At 38.4% G+C, this 19,244-nt stretch overlaps 1 protein-coding gene across 4 annotated transcripts in view; it reads right to left on the bottom strand.

The window, feature by feature from the left end:
* Nucleotides 1-2,901: 2,901 nt before the first annotated feature.
* ARHGAP18 (Rho GTPase activating protein 18) overlaps nt 2,902-19,244 on the bottom strand; it is a 125,049-nt gene continuing 108,706 nt past the window's right edge. Inside the window, exons 13-16 of one of the 4 annotated variants that reach the window (XM_059941239.1) lie at nt 9,500-9,624; nt 5,763-5,827; nt 5,411-5,533; nt 4,120-4,203 (exon numbers count right to left, since the gene is read on the bottom strand). In XM_059941239.1, the coding sequence (XP_059797222.1) occupies nt 5,436-5,533; nt 5,763-5,827; nt 9,500-9,624 (288 nt within the window). In that variant the 3' untranslated portion in view covers nt 4,120-4,203; nt 5,411-5,435. Of the gene's footprint in view, nt 4,204-5,410; nt 5,534-5,762; nt 5,828-9,499; nt 9,625-19,244 lie in introns of all 4 variants that reach the window. The other 3 variants (XM_059941240.1, XM_059941241.1, XM_059941242.1) reach the window with 3 other exon arrangements.

Below are 19,244 nucleotides of genomic sequence, written 5' to 3'. Positions count from 1 at the left end.
CCTTATATAAAATGGTGCAGTATTTGCATATAACCTGTGCACATCCTCCCATATACTTGGAACCATCTCCAGATTACTTAAAATGCCTACTACAATAAAAATGCTATGTAAATAGTTGCCAGAGTGTGCAAATGTATTTTGCTTTTTGGAACTTCTGGATTCTTTTTTTTTCCAAATACATATTTTTTTAATACTGAAAGATTTATTATAGATATTTTTGTTACACAGTTATGTTACATATTATGATACAAATACATTTGCAACATTAACATATATGGGGACTGTTAAATCATTTACTATTTCTTTTGCAAAAAGATAATTTCTTGAGGCTTTCATACCTGTAATAACTGAATCTGTTCTCATTTGGATCAGCTGAATGAGTCTACACTTGCCCATTAACCTTGCTTGGAGTATTTTATGTATGGAATATCTGAGCCTTTACTACTAAACTGTTTTATTACTAAGCCAGGACACGCCCTCTGCCTTACTGAGTAATTTCCCTCTGCAGCTGCAGTCCTCAGATGCTGAATAAAAAAAGGGCAGATTTCTCGTAGTTGCCTCCCTGCCTTCTCCTGACTCAAACATCTAGAGGATTCATGAAAACATCCAAATATTTTTGATCCTTGAAACCTCTGGATATGGAGGGCTGACTGTACTTATTAATTCATTGTATTTAATTATTTGTCTCCCTCCACTGGAATGTAAGAGCAGAGCTCTTTTCCTCACTGATGTACCTCAAGGGTAGAGCCTGCCTGGCACATACATGTAGGTACCCAATAAATATTTGTTGAATGAAGAAACAGGCACATACACACTAAAGAGAGAGGTTATTATGTCCTCTTAGACATCTCTCTTTTTAATTTCCTGGTTCACTGTCTTCCTCTTATCATGATCCTTCTGCTTGAAATAGACATTGCCAAAACATGTAACTGTGTGGGACCTCCCTGGTGGTGCAGTGGTTAAGAATCTGCCTGCCAATGCAGGGGACACAGGTTTGAGCCCTGGTCCGGGAAGATCCCACATGCCGCAGAGCAACTAAGCCCGTGCACCACAACTAAGCCTGCGCTCTAGAGCCCACAAGCCACAACTACTGAGCCCACGCTCCACAACTATTGAAGCCCGTGTGCCTAGAGCCGGTGATCTGCAACAAGAGAAGCCACTGTAATGAGAAGCCCGTGCACCGCAACGAAGAGTAACCTCCACTCGCTGCAACTAGAGAAAGCCTGTGCACAGCAACGAAGACCCAATGTAGCCAAAAATAAATAAATTATTAATTAATTTTAAAAAACATTTAATTGTGACTCAGAAAACCCTCCTCCCACCCTCCCTCTCCACTCAACAAGTTAAGGATAAAAGCAGACTAACAGACTGAACATAGAAACCTTGGAATTATCATTTACAATTTTCACAATCAGGGATCTGAGAGAGAGATCCAGGCTGTTCTTACCTAATTGTCTTGCAGATGCCTGGCACTGAGTCTTAACCGCATACTCTGAACTCAGGTTCACTTTCAAAACTTCCAAGTTTAGCTGCGAAGGAATTCCTGACCAACAGTGCCACCTACTGATCAAAAGGTGAGAAATCAGGACAGTGAGGAAGAAAGTACAAACCAGTCTAATCTGAAAAGTAGGAAAAGATAGTAATGAAAAATCCCATAAAGTCAGTAAAATAAACTGCTTTTCCCAAAGAGTGCTAGCAAGGAGTTTACACTGAATTCTATAGCAGCAGTAAGCAAATATTGTGCAATTGTAAAGACTCATAATAACCTCCTTCAGAAAAGAGGAAGCACTTCCAAAACATTAACAGGGCAACCAGTTTTCTATAAATACCAGCTCTCTGTGTTTCACCAGCAACTTAAGAATTAGGATATTTGAGAGGCAAAGCAAATATATTTGTTGTTTTTATTTTCCCTCACATACAAACGAATAAAAACTAATCTACCCAGAGATTTAAAATTCACTAGAAGAAAAGAAAATTACAGAAAAGGCATTTGGGAAAATGCAAGGGCATTTATATTTGAGACTATACACTTTAAAGTTTCTCCTCTTTTATAAGTGTAGACAGATGTTTTTCTCGGTTATTTAAATGCAGTACTTACTGTTCAATGTCAATGAACGCAGGTCATGAGTTCTAAGAAGGACTCAAATAAAATGGCATTTTCATGTTTATTTACCAAGATCTGCTACTTCTTCATTTATCAAAAGCCTCTTGTGTCTCCCCACTCCCTGCCGTGAGTAGTAAATGTGGTGACAATTAGTTGACACATGCTTTAGGCAGTCATTTATCTAAATCATATTCACCCCTGTCTTTTATTTAAGTTGGGCACCCCTAAAATGCTTTAAGCACTTGATTCTGCTTTTATATTGTTAACTGTCTTCATTAAATGAAAATATTAATAAAACATTTTACCAACTGAGAAATTAATATATACTGTCAAAATCAGAAATAGAATACAGTGTGTTTTGAAAAATCCTAAAGAATAGAAATTTGCATAAGGAAAAAAAAAAGAAAGGAAAAGAAACAAGTTTAAATCTCCCACGTGTCTTCCCACTTTAAAAATTACACAGGAACAATAACTAGGAACAGTAAAAGAGTAGAAATGGCTTTTAACAAAAACAAAAATAGTCCATTATTATACTCATGAACGGATAGGGTTAAAAGTAATAATTCCAAGAGAAGATAATTTAGAAAAATGCATTTAATTATAAAAATCTTTTAAATAAAAAAGCAATGGCACAAATCACCACAAAGATATTTAAGTGATCATATCCACAGGCTGCTCTTGTAATTAAAATTTGCGACTGTTCTCATTAGCAGCATTTTTCCCTCCTAATTAGAGTGACATCAAGAGCTTCTGAGAATATGCAATTTTTCCTAAAGTCCTAATAAAAGTATCATAAACACAGTTGTGCAACATTTATTTACATCACCTTTTATTTACTACACTCTAAACTCAAAAAATATTGAACATTTCTCTCTCACTTCATTCCTCTTATTTACAGTACAGAGGCTCATCTCTTTTCACAATATGGTTTGTGCATTAAAATCCCTGGGAATAGTCCTTTCCACCGCATTTTAATAAATCTGCTCTGATTATTTAAAATAAGGACACAAACAAAAGCTTGTTCATATGACTGTGTCATACCCAGGAGAATAACTCTTACTGTTGACTTATTTATGAGTAAAAAAAAAAAAAAAAAATCCCTCTTTCAGCAGAATACATTCTCAACAATTACCGGATCATACAATCATGCATATTTGTACTGTTAATATGACAACAGGTAAAACCAGCTATGACTTTTTAAGTTTCATTTAGAAGAGTACAGCATACGTGAAGTGATCTGGCTTTCACTCTCTTGTTATCCATAATCCAGTTATTCCACATGGATATTTTTTATTTATTCTGAGTGTGTAAGTCTTAAATGGTGCAGTAATAATTGGCAGTTTCTGACAGTTCTATTTTCTTGATAGTGGATACAGTTCTGTGCACATATGTCAGATGAACTGAAAAAAAATGCAAATCACTTCATGTGATACAGCGGGAAGAAGTGGGATGCTATTGCTTGAACAAATGATTCAAAGAGATAAATATTAACATTCAATAGAGACAGGAATACTGTTGAATTCAGTCTGGTTTAAGAGGTACTGTCTTTACAAATTGCCATACCTGGTATTTGTTACCTTTTTGGTTGAAAAGTAAACCCATTTGGGGGAAGGCAGATGTCAGGAGGAGAGAAAGGTGAAAAAGCATATATTACTGTATGTATTATTTTAGGAGAAAAAAAGAGAGGGAAGAGAGTATATTTTCACATTAAAAAAAAATGATGTCACTTCTGGACACATTCCACAGAGTGTATGAAAATAGCCTCCAAGCTAAATAAGCCCCTTTCTTCTCACTCCAGAGATGTTTTCTAATAATAATATGAATAATAATAATTAACATAATCTGGCAGCAGCACAAATCTATAACTTTTTAAAGCTTGAGTGTGTCACTATTCAAGAGTCAGGTACATTTGAATAATAAAAGTGTCCCACTGTTTCTTTTAATTACACTCTTGACCCAGCAAATATGACTAAGGGAGTCCTTGCGGTTATTTGCAGCGTAAGACTTCTATGATGGCTTTGACTTTATAACCCATTCAGCGTTGGGGTTGAGTTGATATAAGTCCTTCATGTAAGTGTCGTCATCGAGGCAGCGTTCCCCTAGTAAAGAGATGTTGCATCAGTTTAATACAGTGGGGAGATGGGGATGCAATTTTAACTTTAAGCCTAGTGGTTTAACTCTGAAGTCTTACGCTTTGAAATAGTTCTCATTTTTTCCTGTCTCCCATAATATTTATAAGGCTTGGCCAAATATTGGAAAAGTCGACTGAGTAGTTCTTCTCTAAATGTGCAGGTTTCAAATTAATTTAGGAAGTTGAAAATTCTGTGATGGGCTTTTAAATGGTTCCTTAAAAGCTTATTCATCTTTATTAAGAATGGCAACAGTTTTGAATTGACCTAAGTAAGAAACCATGCTTAATTCCCAATATCTAATAGCAAAATGCAAAATCAAATATACTAATACTTAATCTTTTTTTTTTTCTAACACTTAATCTTGATTAATAGAGTTAACAATACAGAGTTCTAGGGGAGTTGTGGTTTATTTAAATTTTTAGGAGTCTTCACATTCTTGTATCCAACTTTCAATGTTTACTAAAATTTTTAAGTCCTAGAAAAATTTTCTAAAAACTTATCTTAAAATATTTTCAATTACTATTTTGAATTAAACACCATTTCATTTATTTGTTGACAATTTCACTCTTACCTTTTTAAAGGTCAAAATAAGAGAAAAAGCTTATTTTGAATTTTAATAAGATGAGTACAACCCATTGATAATTCCACGTGGGAAAATAAAATATGAGACATGGTCAAAACTAATCCATTTATCTTATTTCTATTTCATAAGCTAACAATATGTTTATGTATGTATATGTATATTATTTAGTAGGCAATCAACAATGGCAAAAATAACTTCTGCTTTCACTAAATATATCTAGTACTGTACCATAATAAAAGTGTCATCTTGGTCTTAAATGAGCTCAATTACTTCCTTTATTAAGATGTGCCATCAGTGTATAAAAAAGAAAAAAGTTTTGAAAAACTGCATTAACCATTTTAGAAGTTATTCCTATTTTAGGGAAACTGCCTTTGGCTCAGGTTCCACATAGATGGGCATCTGTACAAAGAAGCTCTAAAGAGCCAGAACAAAAAGGTGAGACCACTAAAAAAAAATCCACAATATTCATCAACTATCTACAGTTTGCTATATTTTACTTCTAATTTCTTTTTCTCTCCCAAAGATATAAATAATAACCATTGGCAATGTCAAATCTGCATATGGAATGCAAGATTTAAAAAATGTGCTTACCGGGACTTCCCTGGTGGTGCAGTGGTTAAGAATCCACTTGCCAGTGCAGGGGACACAGGTTCAATCCCTGGTCCAGGAAGATCCCATGTGCCGAGGAGCAACTAAGCCCGTGCGCTTTAGGGCCTGCATGCGGCAACTACTGAGCCCGCATGCTGCAACTACCGAAGCCCAGGCACCTAGAGCGCATGCTCCACAACAAGAGAAGCCACTGCAATGAGAAGCCGGCGCACCGCAACGAAGAGTAGTCCCTGCTCACCGCAACTAGAGAAAGCCCGCGCACAGCAACGAAGACCCAATGCAGCCAAAAATAAATAAAATAATAAATAAATAGCAACAACAAAAAAGCGCTTACCAATATTTCCTCCAATTTCATACAAAAAAACTTCCCCATTCTTGAGAGTCTGGGCAACCCCACTACTAGGGATAAAACAAACTGATTAGTTGCATCATCAGACAGCTTGCAAGTAAATCACTTTAATGTCCTTGGGGAATTCTAGCTTGCATGGAAAATTCATAACTTAGACATACAGTAATTATCTACACGTTTGTATTTTCCCATCTGTTAAATGTGCTGAATAGGTAATAAAAATGTCACGCCTGTAAATTAAAATAAACAAATGGAATTGTACATCTGAAGGTGAAATAATAAATCAGTATCTAAATTTGTAAAGTTAAAAAGAAAAGTAACAACATTTTAGCTGCCAATAAAATTATTAATATGGTCATCTATTTTGCATAGGGGCCAAAAAGGTCCTCATAAAACTCTAAGAAGTAACGTTTCCACCTTAGTTTTCACACTGTATTTATTCAATAGGTGTTTATCACGGGTGTGCTGTGCTGACCGCTCTAATAGTCCGCAAGATGAATATAAAGACTAGGACGTGGTTCATAAACCTCCCTGTGCCGACCGTCCAAATACGGGAGGTACACACACTCAAAACAGAAGCAAATACTCATTATGAAGACTTTACAAGTAGGATGCACGTACAGGTTTATACTCCTCAAAGAATAAACTCTCCAGAACATTAGGTTCAAACGATAAAAATGGGTACAATTCAGTGGTTTACAAAAATCTCTATATCTGGGAAACCTGCTAAAAATCAGATCCAGGGCTCTAGAAACTCTGATTTAATATGTCTCCATGAAGCCCGAGAATGTGGTTTTTAAATGCTCTCTAGTGGGACTCTGATACACAGAAAGATTTGTGAACCACTGACAGAAGACCCTGAGGACACACTCCCTGGAACTGAGAAGAGAAAACCAGGTCTGACTTTTATCCAAACCGTTAGGAAAAAAAAGTACGTAGAGGCTTTCCTAACCAACCATTTAATGGCTCATCTGGTTATCCAGCTCCATCTACTCTGCTGTCCATGACACACTGACTGTTCAGGGCTATGGGCGCCCTCATGCTTAAGAGCCGCCCTGCTAAGCTGTATCCTGACCAAGAGGCAATTCACTTCGTGTTCAAACTGGCATATGCTTATTCTTGAAAATAAATAATGTAATAATTATATTTTCATTTTTAATATAGTACATAACCCAATATACTATGAGTATAAAAAGAGTCATTATTTCATGAAAACCAAGTGGAATGTTTTGGCAGACTAAAAAAAATTCTAGTCAGATATTGTTCTCAGATTGCTTCTTGAGTATCTATGTTCTTATTCCACTTTAAAGAAACCTGAACTGGATTTCCTGGTATACATGAGCTTTCACTTAATACTAATCAACAAATCCATAGAGAAAAGACAACAGTTGTTATCAAAGACTGGTGAACGCATGGGGCATTTATTTTATGTCATTCATGTGTTCTTGGCTTCAGTAGAGAAAGAAGGGGAAGAAAAGGATGGAGGGAAGTAGGGTTTCCCACTGTCCCTATACAAGCGGAATGCAAATGGGAGGAGGGGAAAGTGGTGAAAGAAGATACATATAAACACTTACAGAGAATTTCACTTATTAGATGGCCCAGACAGATAATGCTATGTGCTTCACGGTCATTTTCCCAGTTAATTATCACAAGGCTATAATGTAGGCCCACTTTTACAATGAGGAATCTGAGACTTATAGAGATTATAAAAACTAGCCTAAGATGATTCAGGAAAAGCTGGTATTTGGATCCAGATCATCTGCTTCCGGCATCCCCAAGCATAAGGGAAAGGGCTGAGGACTGGGGGGGAAAGGGCAAATGGACCAAGATGCTTATCAGACTTCCCTCTGGGTGGAGCAGGATGGCAAGAAGGGGGGAGGTAGAAGAAGGGATTCCACTTAAGGGGGTAGCAAAGCACCACAAGCAGAAAATCCAAATATGCAAATGGCAATTGTCACAAAACTGGTGCTTTCTTATAAGAATATGCCTACTATTATCCTACTCTACCCTAAATATTGAAGTCAGAGTGGAATATATCATACAACTTCAGAGTCACACCTTGTATCATCTATAAGTAGAGGAACACAAGTACAGATTAGATTGAGCACTTGGGTCCTGCAAGTAAACGCTGTGTAAATTAAACCATGTCTAGTCTGGAAGAGCTGCTTATATCTGAAGTCTGGCCAGATCTTCAAGTACACCCTTTGGGAGAGGGTGGGAAGTCATCCCCGGTGGGAAGAATGGCATCTACTTGGTCACCACAGGGAGTAGAGAGGAAGTGGACTGACTCCTTTGAAGTGGAGAGAACTTTTAGGGAGCAAAGACATCCAAGAAATTCTAACTGCTCCCAGAACTTGATCCCCCAAAATTCCAACTGGCCCAGGACTTTAATCCCCCCAAAATCCATCTAGTCCCAGACTCTGCACCAATAGCCCCCAGATTCATGATAGCCTCTAGGCACTCGAGCCAGTATGGAGAGGGGTTAAAGGACCTCCTTGGGGGACAGAAGCCACAGATTTAGAACTCAGCTCTACTCCACCACCTATGTAACAAATGACCTTGCAAAGTCTTGGTTTTCTTATCAGTATAACAGAAGTAAGATAATACTTCCTTCAGAGCATGGTTGAGAGGGAAGTTTATGCTGGCTTACTGAAAGCCCAGAATTAGCAATAAGACACTCTTTTATTTCATCACCATCTGTTAACTGCATGGGCTCATCTCTTCTCCCAATTTACAAACCCTGAGGGAAGACAGTTTAAAATATTTTTTATAACCCTTCCAACATCTAGCAGAGAGCCGTAGACAGAGCAGACACGTATTAAATACACGTAGTTCTGTATTAAAATTGGAGAAGTTCTGGCAGAAAAGTTGAATGTTAGACTGAGGAGATGAAATTCTATGGGAGACAGAGTATACAGAAGCTAAGAGGCCAACGTCCCTGATGTCCCTGTCTTTAAAAGAAAAAAAAACATTAGATTTGTTTCTTTCAATGAGTGGAAATGAGGGGGGGAAGCATTAAAATATAATTTTAGCTAAAAATAAGAATTTGAACACTGAAATGCCTATACCCTGTTCGAACCCCTAAAATTCAAGAAAAGATATCGCAAAATGTCTCTGAAAGTGTACACGGGAGGGATGCCAATGGCCTTCAAAGGTCTCCTCCTGCCCCACCAGCTGCACACAGAGGGGCAGGCTTGGTCGTTCCTACTGAGGATAGTGTGCTTTGTCCTGGTGGCTTCAGAGCTCCAGGGACCGGTTGTCCCCTCTCGATTCTTCATACCTTCTGTTTTAAAATTTAAGCATTTCTTTGTATTCATTATATTTCCTAGAAGAAGTTGTACCTTTTGTTTTTTTTAATCCCACTGTATCCTAATTAGTGATTTTCCTAACAGCCTACACACACTAATTAACCTCCAATCACCATATTCTGGAGAGAATATTGAGTGGCGTCATGTACCAAGCCCACAGCAGGCACAGTGAAGGAGTGCGCAGACCTCCTGCTTGAAACAGGCTCCGCTTGAACACAAACTACACCCGATGAACTCAACTCATTCCAACAGTCTAATTGTTAAGTCTGCTTTTGTTTTCTGCCGGGAAGACAACATTTTTAAGCCCTCACACCAGCCATAGTTTAAAAAAAAAAAAAAAAAAAAACAGAGGGGAGGGAAAGAGAGAGCAAGTGAATTATACCATGGAATAATTAAAACAAAACAGGCCTCTACCTTTCTTGGCTGAGAAACCTGGCAAGTACATCACTGGCTCTGAGTTCTTCAGTTAGCTGTATTGCCATGGAAACTTTCGAAAGATGGGGAGCCTGCACTCGAATCACTCCCTGAGGAACGTCAGCCTGCAAAGCAATAATGACACTGGAACAAAGCTGGCAGCAGCTGGAACATGTAACTCTGTACAATGCATTATACGGTAAGTGTGCTTAACTACTCCGCATTTTACTTCACTACATAAAAACCTTAACTACTATATAATGTAATTTGCTAAATTACATCAAACCTCAAATATCCTCTTAATGGTGATAGGGGAACTTCATAATGCCTGTGCAGTAATGCTTAATTATTTTTAAAGATGTAAAGAATGACAGCAATAACCATTACTGCCATATTAAGTGCTGATTTCTGAGTGTTATCTACTAGAGGGTGCTTCTTCATGTAGCAATTTATGAAATTGAATCAGAAAGAAGTTACTTTGCATGCTATTGCAATGTATGTGTTTTAAAAAATATTTCTGCACATTCACAAAATTTCACAAAAATTTTTGTCCCTGAGAGTATTAAAATAAATGAAACACACTTTTCTAATACACTTTTATTATGTCTGCTCCTCACTTGGCTGATGAGCACACACTGTGACCGCATGCTTTGAACGTGACATGACCCATTCTAAATCCTTTGCCCACAGACGTTAAGAACATTTTATGTATTTGGAAGGTTATCAGAGAAAGATTTTGAGGATTGTAGTATCAAAATATCAACTATGGCATTCAAAATATTAGGCTTAATTAAGTCCTAACGGTTCTGCTAAAATAAATACTAATTTATTATTTATAACCATATGTTCTTGAACAGATCTTAGACCAAACAGCATGCACAAATTATGTTTAAACGTAATGCTTTAAACACTACAAACACCCTGTTTAATTCAACCAAAATTTACTAAGCATCTACTGAGTACCAGGCATTGTGCTAAGTCTACTTACCTAATAAATAAATAAGACACAAGTCCTTTGCTGCACAATATTATTTTTGTGCTCATATTATCATTTTTAAATGTATATGGTCTTGAATTTTTTTTTTATTAAACAAAGTATAAATATACCACAGATGGAATTAACGTGATTCTTTTCAACGTTTAACAAAAATAAGATGATTTTTAGATCGGGCTGCATAAAAACGCAGGTGCCCCCAAAAGATTTAAGACTGCTTCTCAGTAACATCTGAGATGTAGTGCGGGAAGAACAAAGAAAAGCGATACTGCATAGGACTATCAAGGGAGAAGAGGACTGCATACGACAATGGCTTCGTTCCCTGAAGGCTACAAACACATGCTCAACCTGTAGACACAGCCTGCGCCCTCACCTGACCACTCGGCGAAGCCCCAAAGGGTGCACTCACTCCAAGCCAGACAAAGACAAAGCACGTGGTGCTGCCCGCTCACCATCCTGCTAGACTAGAGGAGGGACTGCATTCCTAGCAGCCTTGTATGACTCTTCTCCCTGGGGATACTGAGCTCAATCCAATCCCTAAAGGACGTCCTGATCCCAACCTGTGCCCAGACCCCTCAACTCCTGCTCCATCTCTCCAATCCAGCCTGGACCCTTGGCTTGGTTTGTTGACTTCCAATTTCTGGGGCTTGTAGTTTGGCCTGATACCTTATCTAGTCTCTGACCTCCACCTCGCCTCTAGTTTACAGGTCTAATTTGCCTTTTTCCTTGATTCCAAGACAGATTTTATTTTCATTTGTAACTTTTTGAAAAATGAGCTGCTTCTTACAATGGATGGGGCATTTCACGTGGTAGTGTTGTTACCTTTTTCCAAAGCAGTTATTCAATCAATGAAGTATCTTATAACTCAGGGATTACGCTACATGCACTTCTCCCTTGGGGTTCATCTCTAGCTTATATCCTGCTGTGGCCATTCTGCCTGCTGTCCTGGCCTCAACTGTTTCCTCATAGGAGGTGAAAAACAATAAGCTGGGCCTGACAACTCGAATGTTGGAGCGAAAACTGTAATAGCAACAGTTGAAGCACTGAGTCTGTGTTCACAAAATCCAATCCACCTTGTCTACTCAGGGAAACAAGTATCGGTATTTTGGATTCTGTTAGTCTATTGTTATTATTATACTATAGGAGGGTCCTAAACAGCAGGTTGGGGTTTGCAGATCGACATCTACTTTATGCTGATTTAAAAGTTAGGAAATTCTGCTCAAGTCATAGTGCCAAATATCCTTACATAGAGGCTTTCTTTGGTGAAAGTAATAGCAGCAAAAACTGTTTCCATAATTACATCTTATACAACCCTAGAATATCAAAAAAGGCAGGCAAACGTATGCTGACATTTAAAGTGAAGTAAGTTGATATGATTAAGTTTTTATATATAGAAGGTCTACAATAAATGAGTTATACAAGCAAAATGATCCAGAAAAATAACGTTGCCATAAAGAGTTCAGGAATATAGCAACCTTCCTCTGCTCCCTGCCTCCCCCACTATTCCTTGTGGCATATTCCATTCTTTGGATAAAAAAGGACAGTCAAAATTCACTACAAACACCATGCTTTCCTATCTTTACGTATGTTCTCCTCCCCTTCTGAAATATGCCCTGCTACCTATCCATTTTTCAAGGCCCAGCTCACACACCTCAAACCGCATGAAACACTCCGTGGAGGGTTTCTGACTCCACAGAATCAAGAGGAATTTCCTCTTTCCACTGAATCTCTTTTATGATGGAGATTCTAATATATGACACCTGTATTCTAGTTACATGCCACATATCTGAGTCACATCTGTAGCCATCTATCAATGTTTACTGATTACGTGAGTCACTCAAAAATATTTCTCACTGGGGACTTCCCTGGCGGTCCAGTGGTTAAGACTCCGCACTCCCAATGCAGGGGGCACGGGTTCAATCCCAGGTTGGGGAACTAGATACCACATGCTGCACGGCGCAGCAAAAAAAACCAAAAACAACAACAACAACAACAAAAAAAATATATATATATATAAAATTTCTCTCTAAAAATAGTATGCTAATAAAAGTAAAATTTCTCCAGAATAAAATAAACTATACCAATGAGTATTTTCCTTAATAGCAGAAAATAGTCTTAGGAATACTGTCTGAAAGAAACAAGTTAAGTTGCTTCTATCTACCACATGGTACTACTACTCCCCTTGCTACTGGGAAAAGACAGGGAGGGAAAGAGAATAGAAGAAAGGAATTAAAGATGCTACAAGGGATAATTCAGTCATTTGGTCCTGCAGAGAGTAACCAACATTAGCATGCACCTGCTTGGGGATGCAGCCACTTTTCCCCCAAGGCATCTCATGAACAACTAAAGACCCCTAACAATATGACCATGGCCTATACTTTGTAAATGAGGTCAGGGATCATACTTTGGAGAGTATGGCCATGCTTTCTTGTAAAACACAACATTGAAATCAGGGTGGTGTCAGGGGATGTACCCGATAGCACCACATCGGACACAGGAATCCGGAGTCTCTCTGATTGTTAGTTTAGAAGGAAGAGGCCCAGGTACCAGCTTCTGAGGGCACTTGAGAGTTCTCATGCGTATGTGAAAAGTCAGGTAATTGTTGTATTTTGGCTTTTGCCAGCATATGGGGAGTGGCGTGTGTACAGGTTTTTTATGGCTATGAAATTAAACATTTCCCACACCCTTCCCCTCAGTGCATGTGTATGTGTTTGTGTGTGTGTGTGTGTGAGATAGTAACAATTCTCAGAGTGTTTATTTCTGTGGTAATACATCCCATCTAAATTCTCACAACAATAAAAAGATTAACAGCCTGACTCAACTTGAATCTACCCTGCCCTTTGCTGTTGGAGGAGAAATTAGTTTAACTGGTAATGTGTAATTGTTAAAGATGAAGTGTTTAAAAGTTGTTTCTGGGGGCTTCCCAGGTGGCGCAGTGGTTGAGAATCTGCCTGCCAATGCAGGGGACACGGGTTCGAGCCCTGGTCTGGCAAGATCCCACATGCCGCGGAGCAACTAGGCCCGTGAGCCACAACTACTGAGCCTGCGCGTCTGTAGCCTGTGCTCCGCAAGAGAGGCCGCGATAGTGAGAGGCCCACGCACTGCGATGAAGAGTGGCCCCCACTTGCCGCAACTAGAGAAAGCCCTTGCACAGAAACGAAGACCCAACACAGCCATAAATAAATAAATAAATAAATAAATAAAAATTTGAAGTTGTTTCTGGAAAGTCTTCCCTAGATTTCTTGACAAGGGTGGCCAAATGATATTTACTAAAGATGATAAACAATAAATGATGTCAAAGCTCTCATTTAAATAGTGTATGACAACTACTATTAAGCCCCAGGATCATGGTGTATCAAATACTAAAGCTATTAGTATGCTAATTACACTGAGCTGCCAAGCTTTGAATAGACACAACATGCCTGATCATTAAGCCAAACCGTCTGTTCTTAGCTTGAGCCATAAAAATAACTAAGTCTGTGAGTAGTATAGTCTTTGTAACCTTCCTATTTCACTTTTTTTTTTTTTGCCTTAACAGCTGTGACTCTGTCCCTTACTTTTAAATTTCTTTGGTGTGCTTGTGAGCTGAAGTTTTATGATGTACAGCAGGACTGGAGAAGAGCAGTATTTGACTAACATGCCATTAAAAATTAGTCACAAAGGATCTTACAACTTACAAAATGTTAGTTAATTTCTTATGCATGCAAAGACTGTTAAAATAGAGAAAATGATCTCATACGGCCCTCACATGTTTTACACATTGAACTAAAGTATATTTTTAAAAACAGGATTTTAGTTCTTACTATCTGGTAAAATAAACAATGATTTTAGTATTTTCTCAAAAGGTGTAGATAAATACTGTGTTGCTCATATTTTTACACTCTAGAGATCATAAATTTAACGTCAGACCCTTAGGAGAAATGTTAATTTCTTCTTTTAAATTAAAAGCTAATTTAAATGTAAAGCTGACATTTTTAATACTACAAAAAAACCTTTTATCTTCAAAAGGGCAAATTGGACATATAACTTTCTCAAATAAAGGCCAGATATAACACACATTTTAGAAAATTTAACAAGGACATTTTAGCAGGGTATCTTAAACTAAAATGGCATATTCATCACTTGGAGGTGGAGATACGGAAGTCGTTCTCTGTTGTCTTGAACTGTCTGTTCTGATTATAACTGGGCTTTTGTTATCCAAATGCTTAAACTTTTATCCAACTTACAGATTCAGAGAATTTTAAAGAAGGGCCTGAAGTAACTTCTATAATTAATAATCACTTAATTGACAATGAAATAAGTTCTGATATTTTCCTCTTTTAATATGGTATTTTTTAAGTACTATAAAAAAAATCAGAGAATGTCTGAAAAAGAAACAAGATTTTGTGCTTGATATTGTAATTTGATTTTCCACATGGGTCTCCAAGTAGATCCAGACACTGTTTCCAGACCTAAAGCAGATGCTTGAAACTGTACCTGCGACAATGCTCTGGGTCAGAGCTGTTAAGTGAAACCAGAGATGGAATTCTAAACAGAGCTGTGACTAGACACACAACCTCGGCCACAAACGACCCAGAGTCTACACTGCACTGCTGCCAACTCCAGGATTCTTCTGGAGAATGGCAGAAGATGAGAGAAACAGATTTCTTTTCCATGTCCAAAACCGTAAAAATGTTACCAGATCATTTTGGAACTTTTAGCGAGTCGTGTAAGCTCTCTAAAGCTCAAGCTCTCAACTGTTAATTAAGGGTGTGACCAGCAGATCATCCTGAGTTAACACTGAAGCCCACCTTAGGAATAGAGAACTTTTGTTCCCTCTACAATGAGGGCAGATGTGGTGAGCAGCTTGGCTTATTTCACAGAATCTCACAGAGCCCCACTTTGTGCTCACGCTCTCTCATAAATGTACAGCTTCCTTTTACTTTCAGAGGTAAGCTTAAATGACAGAAGAAAAATCACACAGATCTAAGTCCACAGTGGACTTGAAACCTGCATGATTCAGCAATTCATAACCAGATGCTCATCAAAGCTGCCCTAGATCCTTTTTAGACAGAGATGCAGTCTGAGGTAATTACGGGTGAAATGATGAAACGTCTGTGATTTCCTTAAAAATACTAAAAGGAAAAAAGGTGTGGAAGACAAGATGGAACAGGATTAAAAAAATATGTGTGATTGTTGGTGATGGGTTTATGGAGGTTCATATACTATTCTATCTTTGTGTATGTTAGAAAAATTCCATAATAAAATTAAATATGTGTGCACACAAACACATATACAGCAAATGGGGGAAAAATTACCCTGACAGTTTTTATACAATACACATGTGCAGGTACTGCTCTGGGAGATCCTGATTCAGTGGGTCTGGGAAGCAGCCCAGGCATGGTTTTTTGCTTTTTGTTTTTTAAAATAATACCACAGAAGCCCCTATTGTATACTTCTGGTTAAACACCATTAATCTGGTCTTACTCTCATTTTATAGAAGAAACTGAGACCCAGAGAGAGAAAATGATTTGCCATTAATGTCTCGTTAATGGCAAAGCTAGGGCTATATCAAGCCAAATGACTCCTGGTGTTTGATGTCGTGTGTGTGTGTGTGTGTGTGTGTGTGTGATATCATTCCCAACTACAAGTTGAAGGCTATCAGAAAATGGTTATTTTCAAATAGTCTACAATTATGTTATTTTTCACCAAGTGTTTCATCTTGCTGTAATTAATAGGTAAGTCTCATTAGTACTTAAGAAATTCACATTTGTACCAAACAATTAATATGCTGCAGTCATTATAAACATTGGTCTTGTTAAGTAGATTGAGTGTGTCCCTTACAACCTGATTCAAACTATTAATTTACCTAGTCAAGCATGTCTTAATAACATGAATGCCCAATTATATATAGTTAGCATTAATAGCATACAGAGTGCTTTAAAAAAATATTACCTTGATGAATTCTCATGATCTATAATCTCTTGTCTTTCACATTTCAATCCCTAGAAACCATGGTTTCTTCCATCAACAGTTACAGACAATGCTTTGGAGAAAGTCACAACTAACCTTTCAAATGCAAAATCTAGAGGACCTCTTATCCAAGGCTAACCTTACTCAACCTCTCTGTGGCATTTGGTACTACTGATCAAGCTCCATTACTTTACTCTTCTCCTGGGGGGCTAAGACACTACAATCTTCAACTTCCTCTTATTTCCTATTATTTCTTGGCCTCTTCTACCAGTTCCGTTTCCATGGCCCACTACTTAAATATTGGTGTTTTTGCCCTTTTGATTTCTTACCCCATATATCCACTTGTGTAACAGGAACCAGTCTGTGCCTTCAACTACAATCTCTATGTTGGTCCCAAATGCACACCTCCAGCTCTGGCCACCCTCTGAGCTTCAGGCCCACGTAGCCAACTTTCACAAAGGCATGTCAACCCCAAATGCCAAAAACTGACTACCTCATCAAAGTCTGTTCCTTTTGTTGGATGTTTTATCTTGATGATAAAATCACCCAAGGTAAAATCAGCAAGTCATTCTAGATTCCTTCTTCTTGCATATTCCTTACATCTAATCAGTTTCACCATCTCACTGATATGGGTCTTACTGGCTCACATTCAACACTTCTTTCCATTCCCATTGCTGGGCCTTAGCTCAACCCAGAACTGTTTTTAAAGCTATATATTAAACATATCTAATAATGGCAGTAATACATGTTCAATTTTATTACTATACATAAGCCCAGGATTTGGGGATGGAGTTTTTCTGTGCTCTATGGGGAAAGAGAGGATAACAGTAGAGAGACCTGGATTTAAAGTCACATACACTTGGTTTCAAATTCCAGCTCCACCACTTCCTATCTAGATAACCTTAAGTAAGTTACTTAACATTGCTGAGCCTCACTTTTCTGATCTGTAAAAAAAAAAAATGAGACTATTTTAATAATAAACTCCAACTAAACTACTATGAATATTAAATAAAATGTTGGTAAAATGTTTAGCAGCATACCTGACCTCTGGTGAGCATTCAAAATAACGATAATTATTACCCCTTACAAATACAGCAATGAACTATTCACTGATTTGTAACTTCTTCTTTCAACATATTACAAGTATCTTCCAATGCCAATATATACACTTGTCCATTTTCATGGTATTTCATTATATAGGTATGACATAACATATTTAACTAACCACCTCTATCCTTTTGGATTATTTCTAATTTTGGCCAGTATACAGAAAATGGCAATGAACTTAAGCATAACTATTTGCATGCCCATCTGATTATCCCCTCTGAAGGAATTTCTAAGTCCAATGAGGAGCATGGTTTTCAAGATTTTGCCACATGCCAACTGCTCTCCAGAGGGATTCTACCAATTTATATATTCCCATCAACAATGAAATTAGCTGGCGTCTCCTACCAAACCTCCTCTCTCACACTCCTCCAATGTATCCCTCACCTGCCATCATAACAGCTGTTCCAAAATGCAAATATAATCATGTAACTGCTGGGTTCACAGCTTTCAGCAGTTCCCTGCCGCATACAGAATAGAAGCCTGGCTCTCCACTGAGCCCCATTCCCGCCTTCCTTCTGCCCCTGACCCTCCATGTACCTCACTGGCCAGGATGACCGAATTTTCCCTCCAAACACCCTCAGTCCTCCCCACTTAGATATCCAACACACACGTCACACTCAACAGGCCCTAGGTTGAAATTATGATCTTCCCTATCTAAGTGTCAATTCCACACATCAAAGAGTTGTTTAACAAATAAAAAACATGCCAGTTTCATTCAAATGATTTGTGGGGAGAGTCAAGAAACACAAACCAACAAGAAAAATGTGGGGACAGTGTGGGAGGGGATAGTTTATCAAAACGTAGATGGCTCATGTTCCACCCAAAGGGAAGAGCTGCTACTTGGATCCAGGCAATTGTTACCCCGCAGGAAACAGGTCCCCTACAGCAAGGGGACATGAGGACGCTCCCACCTCCAAACTGTCAAGTCAAGATGGAAGTCCAGACTTTCATGCTAAATCTTTTCGAGTTAACATTCTGGCAACTGATGGAAGCCTATGTAGAAAACTGATTAGTTGGTGACTCGCCACATAACCATAGTATTTGACATTATCTTCTGGTTTCTTTGTTGTTCTGTAATTGTTTCCTGGGTATATTTTTTCTCCCTAAGAAAATGATAGCAGCTTGGAAAAAACCTCTGGCAATTGATGAAACTTTTTCAACCGAAATGACGAGCTACATGACCTCCACTGTGGGCCAGCATCACCGATGGTGACCACTCTACAGGAAGCTCCTCTGCTAGGGAGACTTAACACCTGACATGTGTTTCTCACACCTCCGCTCCACTCTCTGGTGAAGCCCCTCTGATGCCCACTTCCTGTCTGATAGCCCAGGGTCCCCAGGTCAGGCTCCATCACACACCTCTAGCGCTTCTGAGCTCAACCCTCCTACATCCCTCTCTGGCTCCCTGCAGGGGAGCAGCAGCCCCATCTCCTCTGAAGACCTAACAGGAAGTGGGGCTTCAGCACCAAGGAGGCTCTTACTAGTATTTTGTCAGAATAATCGCTGAATTTCTCAGCAGGGAACACCAAAACTCGGAGATTAAGTGACACCTAATACATGATGAAACTGAGAGTTAAATCCAGGCTTAAATCCCAAGCCTTAAACTGACAATACAGCTTCTAACTAGTCCAGACATAATTCTCAGACCAGCTCTCCTCTATTTAACCCAAAGTACAAACTAAAGAAATCCAA

This window comes from Balaenoptera ricei, chromosome 12 (assembly GCF_028023285.1).
Source record: "Balaenoptera ricei isolate mBalRic1 chromosome 12, mBalRic1.hap2, whole genome shotgun sequence".
NCBI classification, from domain to species: Eukaryota; Metazoa; Chordata; class Mammalia; order Artiodactyla; family Balaenopteridae; genus Balaenoptera; species Balaenoptera ricei.
This window is presented reverse-complemented; position numbering and strand designations above follow the sequence as displayed.